Source organism: Triturus cristatus, chromosome 11, assembly GCF_964204655.1.
Source record: "Triturus cristatus chromosome 11, aTriCri1.1, whole genome shotgun sequence".
NCBI classification, from domain to species: Eukaryota; Metazoa; Chordata; class Amphibia; order Caudata; family Salamandridae; genus Triturus; species Triturus cristatus.
Window position 1 is genome coordinate 421,810,288 of NC_140594.1, and position 15,553 is coordinate 421,825,840.

The window sequence follows — 15,553 nt, forward strand, 5'->3', positions numbered from 1 at the left end:
CTTCTTCCTTGCGACCATTTGGGTGGTCGGCGTCTTCCTTGTGACCATCTGGTTTGTCGGCTTCTCCCTTGTGACCATCTGGCTGGTCGGCTTCTTCTGCGGGTCTTCGTGCTTCTGGTGGTCCGCAACCACTGCTCCTCTCCGCAGTCGCATTGCTTTGGCGCGCTTCTGACTGCGCCCTTTAGTTGCTTCGTTGGATGCACTTACTGCGCCTTTTCTTCAGTCCTCCATTTTTGGAGTTGTAGCCACAGTTCCTGTGCTGCTGCGCACTTGCTTGGTGCTGGGTTCCTGAATCAGCCTTGTCTTTCTGGTGGTGCTCCTGCCTCTTCCTGCTGCTGCAGCGACAACCTGTGGCCACCAGGTTCCGCTGCACCTTCTGTCCCTGCTATGTTTAGGGCTCTCTTCTAGCCGATACTCTTCTCGCTGTCGGTGAGTTCTGCAGCTCCTGTTCCTGCGCTGCCTTTCACCTTAGACGCTCTTCAGGGTTTTCTTGGCACCATGCGCTTGCTCCTCCTGATCTACCTCCTGTGCATCTTCGTGTTGCACACCTTCGGATGTGTTTGTCCCGGTTTGCAGAGCATGTGCACTAACCTCACTATTGGTTGTGTGTTGCAATAGCTGTCCCTGCGGTGCATTCCTTGTTGCCCCCTCACTGTAGGCAGTTGCCCTATTCGTCCACTCTCTCCTGCCTTTCAGAGGCTTGCTTCCCTTTGTCAGTCAGCTGCAACAGTGCTTTTGCTCTTTACCTTCCCAGCACGTGTAGTCTGTAGCAGCTCCCTCTGTGCTGCATTATTTTCTTCCTGGCACACCTTTGCCTCCCAGCCCACTAGCACATGTCCTTTTTTGTTTTTTTGTTTTATGGCATGTAACCTTGCTGCCAGTCTTGTATTTAGTTGGCGCAATGATGCACTTTGGCCACTAGATGGCAGTGTGCTTCATTTAAACGTGTTCTCAGACGGTCTTTTCTTCCCGACCCTGAGGCCTCACGCTGTCTTCTCACAGTGGGAAATCTTCCTGCCCCCCAGCTGGCACACCTTCTTGGGACCCCCCACGCATACAGGCACTCGCAGACAGGTAGGTGCCTTCCTTATTTGTCTTCTTTTTTTTACTTTGCCAGGTTGCCTGTGCACACACGATCGGGTCACTTCTCTCCTGCACCCTCCTCGCACCCGGCTGCACTGCAATTATCGCCAGGAGGCCTCACTTTCTGAATTTGTTATTGCGGCCTCATTCATACACTTCTTTTCGGGACGGTGGGGCACTAGCACTGGAGGCTGCTCCTACACCATGCTCCTCCAGAGGTGCTCTCCACTGCTGCCAGCGCCTCTGCCTACGGCCGCCTCCCGCCTCTTTTCTCACCCGCTTTCAGCTTCTGCACATACGCTTCGCGGGGGCGGGCTGTCTTCAGGTCAACGCCGGCCGCTCTGCACGGCCACAGGCGGCCCACTGTCCACTTTCCCTGCCTCACCCCGGGCTGCGCAGGGGGGGAATACGGGCACTGTTCTGCTCGGCCACCTCCTGGGGCGGCACGCTTGCTTTCATCGGCTCCCCCTCCCACCCGCGGCAGCTTCAATCGGTCCGCATGCTGCGCGGGGTGGGGGTCGGAGCCACAGGCTGGGCATACAGCGGCCTTAACGGCCAGCGGTCATTCTTCTTTTTCCACCGCTCAGCCGGCTCACTTTCCCGCGGGTTGTAATCACCACCAGTGATTCTCTCTCTCTCCCAGCACCCGCGCGGGCTCACCTCATGCCCCGTGTCCTTTACATTGTTCATATGCGGGGTGGGCTCCCGCTGGACTCTCCCGCTCTCCTGGGCTCTCCGCACGCCCACAGACAGCGCTTAGACACAGGGGGGGGGGGGTTGCATGTGGTGTCGATGTCATGCAGTCACTTCAGGAGCGGGGTGGGCTCCCGATCTCACCTTCGCCCCGGGGCACTTCACACGCCCCGTGGGCCTCTTCCCCTGCAGTGGCAGTTTGCGGCTCTTCCGACGCGGGGTGGGCACCCGCTCGGCTTTCTTCGACCCCCGGGCTCTTCGCACGCCCCGTGGGCTATCGGGCACATCCAGCGCCGCCTCACAGGGGGTCAACTCCATCGCGGCCGATGCGGTTGGGCTCCGCTTGGCTCGCACCACGGCGCTTCCACGCAGGGGGGGTCGGCTCAAAGCATACTCGAGGTGCGGGGTGGGCTCCCAGTCACCTCATCTCACGCCTGGGGCTGTTCCCATGCCCCGCAGGCGAGTAGCCATCTCTCACCAATTCTCAGGGGGTGCCCCTCGCACGGGCATCTCTCCCCCTCACCACCTTCCAAAGGTGGCTGCACACGCGGGATTCACCCGCTCGTCGCCATTGTAGTATTTGGGCCTCAGGCCCACATGCAGATAAAGGATGGACGCAGACACAGGCAGTATGGTTCCATGCTAGCACTTCATGGAGCTCCAGTGTGGTGCTGGGACGACATCCACAGCAACAATGCAGCTAAGCCTATGCCAACGCGGCAATGAGGCCAATGGTAATGCTGAATCCATCGAAAGCAGCACTGCAGCGAGCTGAATGTAGCTTCTGGTCTCGTCTGCTGGTTTTCAAAGCGCAGGTTTGCTGTACGTCTTTTGTTTGTCAACAGGTTCACGCCTTAAAAGTTAGGAAGGGGCGGGGCACGGTCGCACTCCTGTGTGCAGCCTGTCTAATGTGTGTTGATAAAATAGCTCAGCGAGAACTGTATTCGAGCGCTCCACGAAATGCTATATTTGTGTCCGCAGATAGGTCGCTCTCCCCGAAAAGTTGGCTCCGCCCTTCAAGCTTTTGAAGTCAATAAAGTCAGTAGCACTGAGGGTTAGAGCAAGATCTGTGTCAGCACTGCATAGACACCCGTGGAGACGCTGCATCGGCATCCATGCAGTGAGGCAGCGGGATCCATGCTAGCACTTCATAGAGCTCCAGTGTGGTGCTGGGACGACATCCACAGCAACAATGCAGCTAAGCCTATGCCAGAGCGGCAATGAGTCCAATGGTAACGCTGAATCTGACGAAAGCAGCACTGTAGCGAGCTGAATGTATCTCCTGGTGTCGTCTGCTGGATTTCGAAGCGCAGGTTTGCTGTACGTCTCGTAGTTTGTCGACAGATCCATGCCTTGAAATTTAGAAAGGGGTGGTGCACGGACGTACTCCTGTGCACAGCTTGTCTAATGCGTGTTGATAAAACAGATCAGCGAGAACTGTATTCTAGCGCTCCGTGAAGCGCTATATTTGTGATCCGCAGCTAGGTCGCTCTCCCCGAAAAGTTGACTCCGCCTTTCATGCTTCTGAAATCGATAAAGTCAGTAGCACTGAGGGTTGGAGCAAGATCTGTGTCAGCACTGCATAGACACCCATGGAGACGCAGCATTGGCATCTGTGCAGTGCTCCAGCGGGATCCATGCTAGCCCTTCATAGAGCTCCAGTGTGGTGCTGGGATGACATCCACAGCAACAATACAGCTAAGCCTATGCCAGCGCGGCAATGAGGCCAATGGTAATGCTGAATCCAACGAAAGCAGCACTGCAGCGAGCTGAATGTAGCTCCTGGTCTCGTCTGGATTTCGAAGCGCTGGTTTGCTGTACGTCTCACAGTTTGTTGACAGGTCCACGCCTTGAAAGTTAGGAAGGGGCCGGGCACCGTCGCACTCCTGTGCGCAGCCTGTTAAATGTGTGCTGCTAAAACAGCTCAGCGAGAACTGTATTGGAGCACTCCATGAAGCACTATATTTGTGATCCGCAGATAGGTCGCTCCTCCCGAAGAGTTGGCTCTGCCTTTCAGGCTTCTGAAGTCGATAAAGTCAGTAGCACTGATTAGAGCAAAATTAAGTAGTCAAAGCTCCAAGACTGTTCCTTACCCAACAAAGATTCAGCACCGCTGCCCGCATTTTACACGTTGCAGAGAGCGCTGTAGCAGCTGCGTATCCTAGGGCACCATTGGAACTCGTCTTCTTCACCTGTGGAGAATATAAAGTAAAGATCTCTCATTTAGTTTAATTTTCTCCACCTCAGTACCAATACAGTGCAACTAAAAACAATTATTTTTATCAATAGATTGAGAGAGAGAGAAACTGCTATGAACTTCACAGCTGTAGTTTGATAAACTTCGGAAACATGATCATCACTACACAGCTCCTAAAGATAAAAAAATACCTTCACGACAGCTGACAAGCAAACTATACAGTCCGGATGGGCCGGCCAAAAAGGAGACAGGGCGGAAACAAAAAGCCTCAGTTTCAATCGGAGGCCACCGTTTTACATAAAAAATAACGCGGCCAATGGGAAGGATGGGCGGGGCTTCAAGTCCCATTCTGAAATCTCCTCGACAACAATAGATCTCGCAGAGCGAGCAGCGCATGCGCTGCAATGCTAGGCGAGCCCTAAAAAAAAAAGGGACTATTCATAAAAATAAACAAAGAATTATGAGCACAGATTTCTGCCTCCGTCTGAACCTATTTTTATGTTGAATCACTGTTCACCAACATTCCCAGTTATAAGACTGGAAAGCTGCACCATGTGTAGGTTTACAGGAAGGAAAGCCAGGTGACTTTTTCTGCTACTCCTAGTCCCTGTTTAGAGCTCTATATGGCCGCAAAGTGGGAATATAGTCAATTTTGCAAATACATATTTATTCTTTTTTTTCTCCATGGGGAAATTTCTTCATCTACACTTCACCAATCTGGGGGTGATCTGTACCCTCCTGTCAACCTAGATGGGGAGTTACTCAGCTGGAGAGGATGAGAATACCCAAAAATGAACATGTTTGAGTGCGTCCACAAATTTCCAGGGCAAACCATGCCTGTGAGCACTCGTTCAACCCCCTGAGTGGGATTTACAAGTGGAGACATCTCCATTCTTGTAAAACTCTTCATGCCTGTCAGTTATCCCCTTGTGAATTCCCGACAAAGGTACATTTGGTCATAATTAAAACGTTTAAGATCAAATATACCTTTGCGAATATGCCCAAAACGTTTCATTGAAAACTAAAGTTCAAATGAACTACAAACCTCAAAAAAACAAAAATACCAAATGATAAGCTGCTTCTAGTAAATAAAAAAAAGTAGTATAATGTATTTTAATTGTTCCTGAATAATGCATAGGCATGTTATGTGTTGTGGAGTGCTGGTGGTCAGTCAGAATTAGTAAATGGTTTTGTGTGGCAGTATCGTGTGTTTTATCAGAAATCACTTTAACAATGTATTTCAGTAACTTTGCAATATGTTTTATGTTGCATTCTATACCGATCATAGACATATCCTGAAAACTTTGTATTACCTGAATGACATTGACTATTGTAAAGCGCTCTGATACACATCTGGGTCAGGTTAGCACTATATAAAACCACAAAAATCAAACAATAAATAAATATGTACAATTATTTAGTGTACAATACATTGTTGCCCTGTCATAATATGCATCCCATCCATGCTTGCCTGTTAAAGTGCATGTGCATGCAATACTATGTTTTTCTAAATGAGTAGGACTTCTTTCCTGGGGCATATTACACAATGTGCCATGGGAGCGCAACGGGCATGTGCGCCCACTTTGTGCACTGCCGGGGGCACTTTGGTATTACAGAAGGGGCAGCCAACGCTTCTGCTTCTCCTTTCCGCACCATCACTATCGCGGGAGGGTCTTCCCTAATTTGCACGGGGCATGTCACATGCAAATGTGGAAAACATTTTGCCTGTGTGCCCATGCGGTATTACGGACATGAGGGCAGAGGAAAACATACCCTTGGAAGCAGCCACTCCATATTTCATGAAATGCTCTACGCCCACAGCAGTGCGAGTTTTGGCTGCCCTGGTGTTAGTGCATTCATCACAATAGGGTGCACTATCCCAGTCTGCACCTGAAGCACCTTTTGAAAGGTGCGCTGTAGCGCAAACAGGGACAGTGCACCCTTTTTATAATATGGGCCATGATCCATTCTCTTTGTACATGTTAAGTTGCACATTTATATCTGTGAATGTACATTCAAATGTCTAAATGTACATTCCTCATGCAATCGTCTGGGCCAGATTAGAAGCCAAAATCATACCTAGTAAACAAAATTCAAACCAGTCCCACCCTATAGGAGGCTGCAACTACAATTGGACCCTGAGGGCATCGTTGAGCCATGGCAGACCAATCTACTCTGAAAGCCGTCCCCTATCATGCAGCCTACATGGGAAACGCCTGAGTGGCAGACAGGCCAGTCAGTATATATCATTATACATTGTTAGGATAAACATATATTATTTAAAACAATTTTTATTAACAGTAATTTTGCACCTTTCCTTATACAAAGTTCACGTTCACGACATAGCTTGAATTCTTTTCTGTCAAAATCAACATAGGTGACATCACTTTGGAACAGCCATACGTCATCTGATAAACATATATTATATATTGTAAGCAAACATATATTAAAATAAATCCTTGTTAGTGTCTCAGAATGTACTTTCTGTAAAGCAAATTTACAGTTCATTAAACTCAGTTCAAATGTTACACACACTCGGGGACGAAACAGCCATTGGGCTAAGGCTTCAGCCACCCCCCAGCCACCACCCCGGTATAGCCCGGGCTACTCCAAGTTCAAAGGAAACAGACTCACAGCAGGGGCGTAACACAAGTCTCTGCAGCCCTTGCGGCGGGGGGCATGTGGCAAACCCTCCAGGGGGGCTCCAACCCTTCCAGGGTCCCCAATCAGCTCTAGGTCAATGAATATCTGTGAGATATGGGAGATTCAGGCCCATCATTTTGCATCACTGCACTGACAAACAGAATTCTGACTGCCTTTAGCTGAGCTAAGTCAGACATGTTCAAAATGTCCAAAGTCTATTTGCAAGTTGATGAGGCTGTTTTATTTTCTTTACTTTCCCTGCACCCTAAAGTTCTTGCTCTCCCATCCCAATCAGTCCACTTGGAAGGTAGCCATGAAAGCTACATGAAGTGTGTGGAGGGGACAAGTCATGAAAACCACGTTTAGCACTCCCTGTCCCGGTGTGGGGCATTGAAGAGCTATTTCAGATGAGCAGCACGATAGCCTGTTGGGAAGTGGATGGCTGGCAGTGTGGTATTTGTAGCCATCCTATCTGGAAAGCAGTTTAGTGTCATGGGTGACTGAAGAGTCTAGTGCTCTTGGCTTGGGGCATGGTGCCTAGCAGCAGTGCTTAATTTGAGCCGGTGGTGTCCAGTGCACGATACCGGGATGCATGACAGCCAGCCACAGGGTAGCACTGTTTTCCAATTTTGTGATGAACACAACAGTTTTTTAATTATTTTAACCCATTAAAATGACTAATATCTGCCAACCAAAGCTAGAAAAAGAGCTTGGGTAGCAGGTATTAATCATTTTAATGTATAAAAAGTCTGAATTGTCAGTAGTAGCTCAATGGGTGGTACAAGCTGCTGTAGTCTCCTTACAAGGGCCCTGGCACTTATTTATTTACAAATTAAGTACTGCCTAGCAGTGTGAAGCGGGAGAAGGTGTGAGACAGGTGAGCACCACTAGGAGTAGAGGGCTATTGGTACAAGGATCATAATATAAGATAAAGTATCCCAAGATAAGGTCAAAGGGATATGGGTGTAGGGCCAAGGGTGCTGGGATAGGGCTACACGGTTATAGGGAGAGGAAAAAAGGCTCATCATTCAGAGATAGGGCACAATGCACAGGGAGCATGTTATGGATGCACTGGGTGGTGGCTGCAGGGTTATGGACACAGGGTTAATGGTACAGGGCTAATTGTACAAGACTAGGGGGCATGTGTACATGAACAATACAGGCTAGAGGCTAGAGGATACATGGAGGACGGCCCATAGTTAAGAGAGCAGGATTATGTATACGTTTCAGGGCTACGGTTACAGGATACCTGGTAAAGAGTACATGGTTGTGGATGTATGGTCAATATTTATGGTTACGGGGCTAAGGATACCGGATTATGGGTACAGAGCTAATGGTTTGGGGTATAGGATACATGACTAGGGCTAATAGGTTATGGCTACAGAGCTGAAACTGGTCCCAGGATGCTTGTTTCCACTCCAGAAAGGACCTGGCCTGGCAGTTCGGGCTTGACTCTTCCCACAGGGAACAGGGTCAAGACTGATTTGCATATGGCTGGGTCTGAAATGGGGTGGCAAAGTGAGCTAAAGAACGATTATGGATGCAACCCAGATCTGTGACTGGGGGTGAGTATCTGAAAAGTTTCAGCTCTCCATCCATCACCTCTTTGTGTTTATAGAGCTGAATAGACAAGATTAATTGTTATTGGTAAAAGGATAATAATACAGATCAGATCATGCAGGGTTATTGATGCACAATGCTTGGGCTATGGGTGTACAGTTATTGCTAAATGGCTAACAATACAGGGTCATGGACACAGGAATAACGGCTATTAGTACAGAATGCAGGGTTAATGAGTTTTTTACGCATGACTATGGTTACAGTGTACAGAATGCATGGTTATGGCTAGAGGGCAAAGGGTGCACATGTAAGGGCACATGGTTATGGACTCAGAGTTAGAAGTGCATGACTAAGTGTGCTGACTTATGGACACAAGGCTAAGGGAGGAGAAGGGAAGGGTATGGAATGAGTAGGGAAGTATATGTAAAGGGAGAAGGGAAGGAAAGGAAATGGGAGGTGAGGGGGGTTGGGGAGAAGAAAGGAGAGAGATAGGGAATAGGAGTGAAGGGAAGCAGAGAAGAGAGGGCAAATAAGAAAGGGAAGGGGAAAGGAAGAGAAGGAAATAGAATGGGAAAGGACAGAAGCGATAGTGTGTCTAAGGAAGGGAATCAAACAGAAAATAGATAAGGAAGGGAGAGGGAAAGAAAGGGAAAGGAAGGTAGAGATGGCAGAAAGTCAACACAACATGTGGTGTACCTCAAGGTTCATCTCTCTCCCCTCATCTGTTTAACATCTATATTTGTCCCCTGATCCACGCTCTTCAAAACAGGGGAGTGAAGGTATATAATTATGCAGATGATATGCTGCTGATTTTCCCGGTTGACGAGATGGAGGAATCCAAGGATTTCTTCCAACATACTATGTATGCTCTTCATTAAAGATTGGATGAGTCACAACTATCTCAAATTAAACTCTAAGAAAACAGAGATAGTTATCTCCAATAACAGACTTGATCAGTGGACGCCAACACATTGGCCAGCTGCATTGGGTACTCCACCTAACCCTAAAAATTTGGTCAAAAGTCTGGGGATTAAAATCAATGCCAATCTATCCATGCATGAACAGATCAACTTGGTTACCTCATCTTGCATCTACCACCTGAGGACCTTTAAGAAAATCAGGAAATTCTTCACCAGGGAGGTAAGCATAGTAATCATGCTGCCCTGATCATGTCCAGGCTGGACTATGCCAATGCCATCTATTTAGGGCTCCCTGCCAATCAACCCATAGGCTGCAGCTGATTCAAAATCAAGCGGCTAGGCTAGTCTTTCAGCAACCAAGACATTGTGACACCAAGCCACTTTTGAAGCAGCTACACTGGCTTCCTGTGACTCACCGGTCCATGTTTAAGACAGGTTGTATGGTCTTTAACGCACTGTACGAGACGGGCCCCAAATTTGTATCTGCAAAGATCTCAAGGTACTTACCCAAACGGAATCTTAGATCAGCCACAATGAATATGCTGACTATTCCTAGATTGAAGCGCAAGAGAACTGGTGGCTCTCGCTTTTCTGTATTTGGCCATACACTTTGGCATTCTTTGCCGATAGACATCAGACTAACGTCGGAGCACACCAGCTTCAGAAAAAAACTGAAAACATGGTTGTTCACACTAGCCTTCTGTTAGAGCTCCTCAGGAAGGCTCTCCCATCCCCTCACAGCGCCAAGAGACCTTTTGGTATACGAGCGCTTAACAAATTCTCCAAACATAAACATAAAGGGAAGTGAAGGGAAAGGAGAGGAGAGGCATGATGGGGAATAAAAGAGAAAACGAGGGGAGGTGAGGTGAGGTGAGGTGAGGGAAGCAGGTGAAGAGAAGGGAAGAGTATTGAAATGGGGAGGGCAAAAGTAAGGAGAGTGGGAAGGGAAGGAAATGGCAGATAAAGAGGAGAGAAGAGACAAGAAGAGAGATGGGAATGGGAGTGAAGGGAAGACAAGAGAAGAGAAGCAGAGAAGAGAGAGGAGGAGAAGTAGGGAATGGAATCAAAGGTAAGGGGAAGTAGCGAACGAAGGAAGAGATGAAAATGGAAGGGGCAAGGAGGGAAAGGGAATAAAAGGGGAGGAGGAACGAAGGGAACGGAAAGGAAGGGTATTTCAAGAAGTAAAGGAATGGTATGCAAAGGGGGAAGGGAACAAAAGGAGGGAAGAGAGAGAAAAATAAAGGGGGAGAGGAGCGATAGGAAAGGAAAATGGCAGGGAAGGGCAGGGGGAAGAGATGGGGAAGGAAAGGTAGGGAGAGGGCAGCAGAGATAAGGAACGGAGGGGAGGAGATGGGAGAGGATAGAGAAGGGAAAGGGATGGAAAGAAGAGGGAATGAGAGTTGAGAGCAGGGATAGGGATAGGGAAGGAAAGAAGTAGGGAAGAAGAGTAAAGCAGAGGACAGGAGAGATAGGGAAGGAATGGGAGAGGCGAGGTTGGGAAGGCAATGGAGGAAAAATAGAGGATATATAGGGTAGAAAAGGGAAGGAATTAGACGAGAAGGGATGGAATGGGAAAGGATAAAAGAGATGTTGTGCCTAGGGAAGGGAAGAAACGGAAGGAGAAGGAAAGGGAAAAATGAGAAAGATGGAAGGGATGGGAGGGGAAAGGAAGGAAAGGGGAAGTAGAGACAGAAAGAAAGGAAGTGAAGGGAGAGGCATGATAAGGAATGAAAGGGAAGAGGAGGAGACGGAAGAAGGAGACAGGAAGGGTATGGACATGGGGATGGGAAGAGTATGTAAAGTGGGAAGAGAGGGAAAGTAAATGGAAGGTAATGGGAGAGGAGAGAAGAGAGGAGAAATAGGGAATGGGGTGGAGAGAAAGGAAGTAGAGATAAGAGGAGAAATAAGGAAGAGACAGGAAGCAAAGGGAAAGAATTGAATGGACTGGGAAAGGATAGAAGAGAGCGGGAAAGCAAAGGAAGGAGGGAGAGACTTGGAGAGGGGAAACTAGAGAAGGGGACGAGAGATAGGAAATGGAAGGAAAGGGAAGGGAAGCATAGGCGGAAAAGGGAGTGGAAGGATAGGGAAGGGTAGAGGAGAGAAGGGACAGGGAAGGGAAATGAAATGAAAGGAGGAAAAGGGTAGGAAGGAGAGGAGAGAGAAGGAAGAGGAGAATAGACTAGAGATGGGGAAAGGAAGGCAAAAGAAAGGAAGCTAAGGAAATTAATGCGAAGGGAAGGGAATGGAAGGGGAGAGAGGTAAGGTGTCAGAAGAAAAGAGAATGGAAGCGGAGAGAGGTAAGTGTTGGAAGGAAAGTGAATGGAAGGGGAGAAAAGGAAACGAAGGGGAGGGATAAAGGGGAGAGAATATAAGAGGTAGGGAAGAAAAGAATGGAGGCAAAGAGAAAGGAAGGGGAGAAGGGGAGGAGAGATGGGGAAGTAAGGAAGAGAAGGGGGAGAATGGAAAGGAAGAGGGAAGGGAAAAGAAAGAGTAGGAGGAGGGAAGGGGTTGGAAGGAGAGGAAATGTAAGGGAACTGGAGAGATAAGGAAAGCAAGGCGGAGGGACAGAAGGGAAAGGATAGGAGTGGTAGGAAAGAAATTAATGGAGGGAGAGATGAAGAGAGGAGTGGAGAAAAAAGATATAGAAGTGGAAAGGAAGGGGGAAAGGAATGCTAAGGAAGAGGTAAGGGAAGGGAAGGGAAAGGAAAGGAAACAACTGGAAATTTGAGGAACTCAAGGGGAAGTAGGGAAGAAAAGGCAATGGGAAAGGGATAATGGTGAATAAAAGGGAATGAGGGGAGGAAAGAAGGGGAAGAGAGGTGAAAGGTATGTACACGGGAGGGAAGGACAGGAATGGAAGGTGAGGAGGAAATGGGAGAGGAGGAGACGAGAGGCAAGGTTGGGAATAGGAGCAATGGGAAAAGGAGGAGAGAGGAAAATCAGGAAGGTAAGGGGAATGAAAGAGATGGGGATGGAAAGGCAAAGGATAGAAGTGATAGTGTTGGGAGGGAATGGAAGGGAATATGAGGGGAGCAGAAGGTATGGGAGGGAAGTGTAGTGGCATGAAACAGAGAAGGGAAGCGAAGGGGAGGGGAGGGAAAGGAGGAGGGACAGGGAAGAGAAAGGAAAGGGAGAGGAGAGAAAGGAAGAGAAAGGATACGGAAGGAGAGAAGAGGGGGTACAAAGGAAATGGGAATGTGGCATAGGGAAGGGGAGTGTAGAGGAGATGTAGGGAAGGTAAAGGAAAAAGAAAGTGACAGAGTAGGGGAGATAGGAAAGTGATGTGGTTGGGATGGAATGGAAAAGGATACAAGAGGTAGTGTAGAAAGGGGATGGATGGCCAGGGGAGAGGAGGGATTGGGAAGGAAAGAGGAGAGGAGAGGACACAGGAGATTAAAAATAGGGAAGAGAAAAGAAAGGGAGAGGATAGGATAGGATAGGATAGGATAGGATAGGAAGAGAAGGGAGGGGGTAGGAGGGAAGAGAACGAATGGGAAAGGGAGAGAGATAAGGAAAGGAAAGCGGAGGCTGGAAAGGGACAGGATAGAAGAGGAGGGGAAGAAAGCAATGGAGCGAAAGAGAAAGAAAGGGGCAAGAAGAGAAGAAATATAGGGAAGTAAAGAAATCAAGGGAAGGGGAAGGGACAGGAAAGGAAAGGAAAAGGGAAAAGAATGGAAAGGATGGAAAGGAATGGGGATGGGGAGGTGGGGAGGGAAGGATGAGAAGTTGGGCAGGGGAGGAAGGGAAGGGGAAAGGTTGAAAGGGTAGAGTAGAGAAAGGGAAGGGAAGGGATACCTAAAGGTAAAAGGATGGAAGGGTAGAGGATAGAAGAAGTAGGGAAGAAATGAATGAAGGGAAAGAAAAGGGAGAGGACAAATAGGGATGTATGGAAGGGAAAGGGAATGGAATGGACTGAAGGGAAGGGAATGCACAGAAAGAGGGAAGGGAATGAGAAAGAAAGGAAAGGGGATGGGGTGGGGTGGGGTGGGTATGGAAGCAGTGATGATAGAAGAAATAGGCGAGGGGATGGAAAAAAGGGAATAGAAGGAAAAGGAGAAGGGAAATAGGGAAGGAAGGTAAGGGAAGGAAAGGAAAGGAAAGTAAGTTAGAGAAGAGATAAGGGGTGTAAAGGGAGGTGAATTTAGTTCCCAGAGGATTGGAAGGGAGAATAGTAAGGACATGTAAAGGGCAGGGAAATTGATGTGAAGATGGAAGAGAAATGAATGAAAATGGAGGGAAGTGGAATTAAAAGCCAGTTTCAAGCTCGTTTTCAGTTTGGTTTCGAGATCAGTTTTCAGTTCACTTTTAGTTTGGTTTGTTTACTCACCTTGTTCCCTTAGACCCACCCCTGCCCCCTTCCTTTTTGGAGCCTGCTCAGTCCCTGCAGCTTCGGTCTATCACTGTCCCCAGCACCATCTGCCAGCAGAGGTCCTCCCCGTCCTGTGTCCTCGTGTGCAGTGCTGCAGCTCCCTGGTTACCAGCCTTTTATGCCAAGGACACGTCACAATGAAAACTTTTCAACAAGTCATAATACTTCACCACTTTGCGGGTGATGCCATATGTTTCAGTTTAACAGGGGGAGTAGGCAAGGCACGGGTTCAATCCAAATTCTTGAGAAAATCCAACTATTTAGACACAAAAATGATCCCGCGACAAACCTAATAGAAGACCCCTTCCTACCCGACGCGACGGCCGACATTCCTCCTCAACGGTGAGCTTTCCTTTTCTCTCTGTTGCAACCGAGTCCTCCCCTCTGCACGTACAGTGGGATTCGTCCTGACATCACACTGGAAGTCCCGTCATATCACGAATGTTCCATTCACAGGATTCTGCTTCTTGTGCTGCTGGAAGCCCCTTTCGAGTGAATTTAAAATGTGGGGTTTTCAGTCAACGTTTAAAATAGTTTTTATTTTCATCGTATGATTCTGTGTATTTCAAAACGCTTGGTATAAAATATTTGTTGTTCCTAGTGCTACTTAAAAAGTGCATTATTTATTCATCTGCAGGACCGAACCCGTGATCTATACGTTACACACACATCTCGGCCAATTACCCGCGCAGTCCACGTTTACCAATTCTTGCTCTGACGCTTTGGCGGCGTTGATGCGGCTAAGGAATAATATTTTATTTGAGGTGTTCTGACGCTATGGTGGCTGTGATGCGGGTAAGGAACACTATTTTATTTTAGGTGGTGTGAAGAAAAGGGCCCGCCTTTCCGGGTTTACAGAAAGAGGTCTGCGCATCATGTGTAATTTGAATTTCATGTGTTGTGCAGAAATAATTCCATTACACATATGCCCCAGAAACTAAAAGCCTTTTATGTGCTGTTTCTCGGCACATTAAAAGCTAAAAACGGGTGAGTCTGTTTTGAAGTCCATTGTACAAATTAGGTTTCTTTGAGGGCTGAAAGAAAAAACACTATACAAGCCCTGGCAAAGCCAGTAGGGTTCGCCTATGCAAAATCTATTGGCTTTGTCAATGTCTTTTTTCACATGTTGCAAAGCAGTTGAGCTTCTGTGCAACATGGCTTAGAGTAAAAAAATAAAATAAAAAAAGTGCCATGACGTGGCCAGTATTGACTGCATACTTTAAGCCATGTTGCACAGAAGCTCAACCGCTGTGCAGCATGTAAATAAAAAAAAAACATTGAAAAATCCAATAGATTTTGCATAGGCGAAACCTATTGACTTTTCCAATGCTTTTTAGGTCTCGCCTGACCCAGCGCATGCGCTGGTCTGGCGAGACTTATTGAGAGGGCTCCAAAAAGTGCTACCAGGCCAGCCTAGAGCTACAGTGCATGTGCGCGGGCGCACGCGCCGCGTTTTACCGCGATTACTTTCACTTTCGCTTTGATGTTTGATCGCAATCGCAATCACTTTTACTTTCGTGGCCGCAAGGCCGCTTGGCATAGCCAATAGGTCTCGCTTTTGGGACCTTATAAGTATTTAGTTATGCAACTGCTGCATGGCTAAACACTTATAAGGTCCCAAAGGCGAGACCTATTGGCTATGCCAATGCTTGTTTCAGTTAGGAGTGTGTTTATAATCAGTCTGAAGAGTAATTCCACAACCCCCACCGGCAGGCATGGTGTGTGGGTCCCCTTCCCCACTGTAGTTGCCATATGTGTTCTTCAGAACATATGGCGATGTTCGTACATAAAAACGTATCAAGAATAAAAGTAAAATGTAAACCTTCGAGAAAGAGGAGAGTTAAGTAACCCTCTCCTCTGGGGTAGAGGGTACAGCGTACTTGGCTGGGGTGCTGATTGTGAACAAGGTTTGGGTCTCGGCGTCAGCTCAACATCCTGTGATTCTGGGGAAATAACTTCATCTCCGGTGCCTAACAAACAAATGAATATGACCTTGCATATTGTAACTGGTGCTCACGTAAAGTGCTCCAATACTGTGGGGTCGAGTTTGCTCCATCAATAAGCCTGCAACAAAAATGAGTGGGGTAA

General features: G+C 47.8%; 1 protein-coding gene across 1 annotated transcript in view; it reads left to right on the forward strand.

Annotated features, from left to right (window-relative positions):
* Window positions 1-13,454: 13,454 nt before the first annotated feature.
* SLC35B1 (solute carrier family 35 member B1) overlaps window positions 13,455-15,553 on the forward strand; it is a 48,145-nt gene continuing 46,046 nt past the window's right edge. The window contains exon 1 of the mRNA XM_085636217.1: window positions 13,455-13,807. Within this exon, the coding sequence (XP_085492343.1) occupies window positions 13,656-13,807 (152 nt within the window). The 5' untranslated portion in view covers window positions 13,455-13,655. The remainder of the gene's footprint in view (window positions 13,808-15,553) is intronic.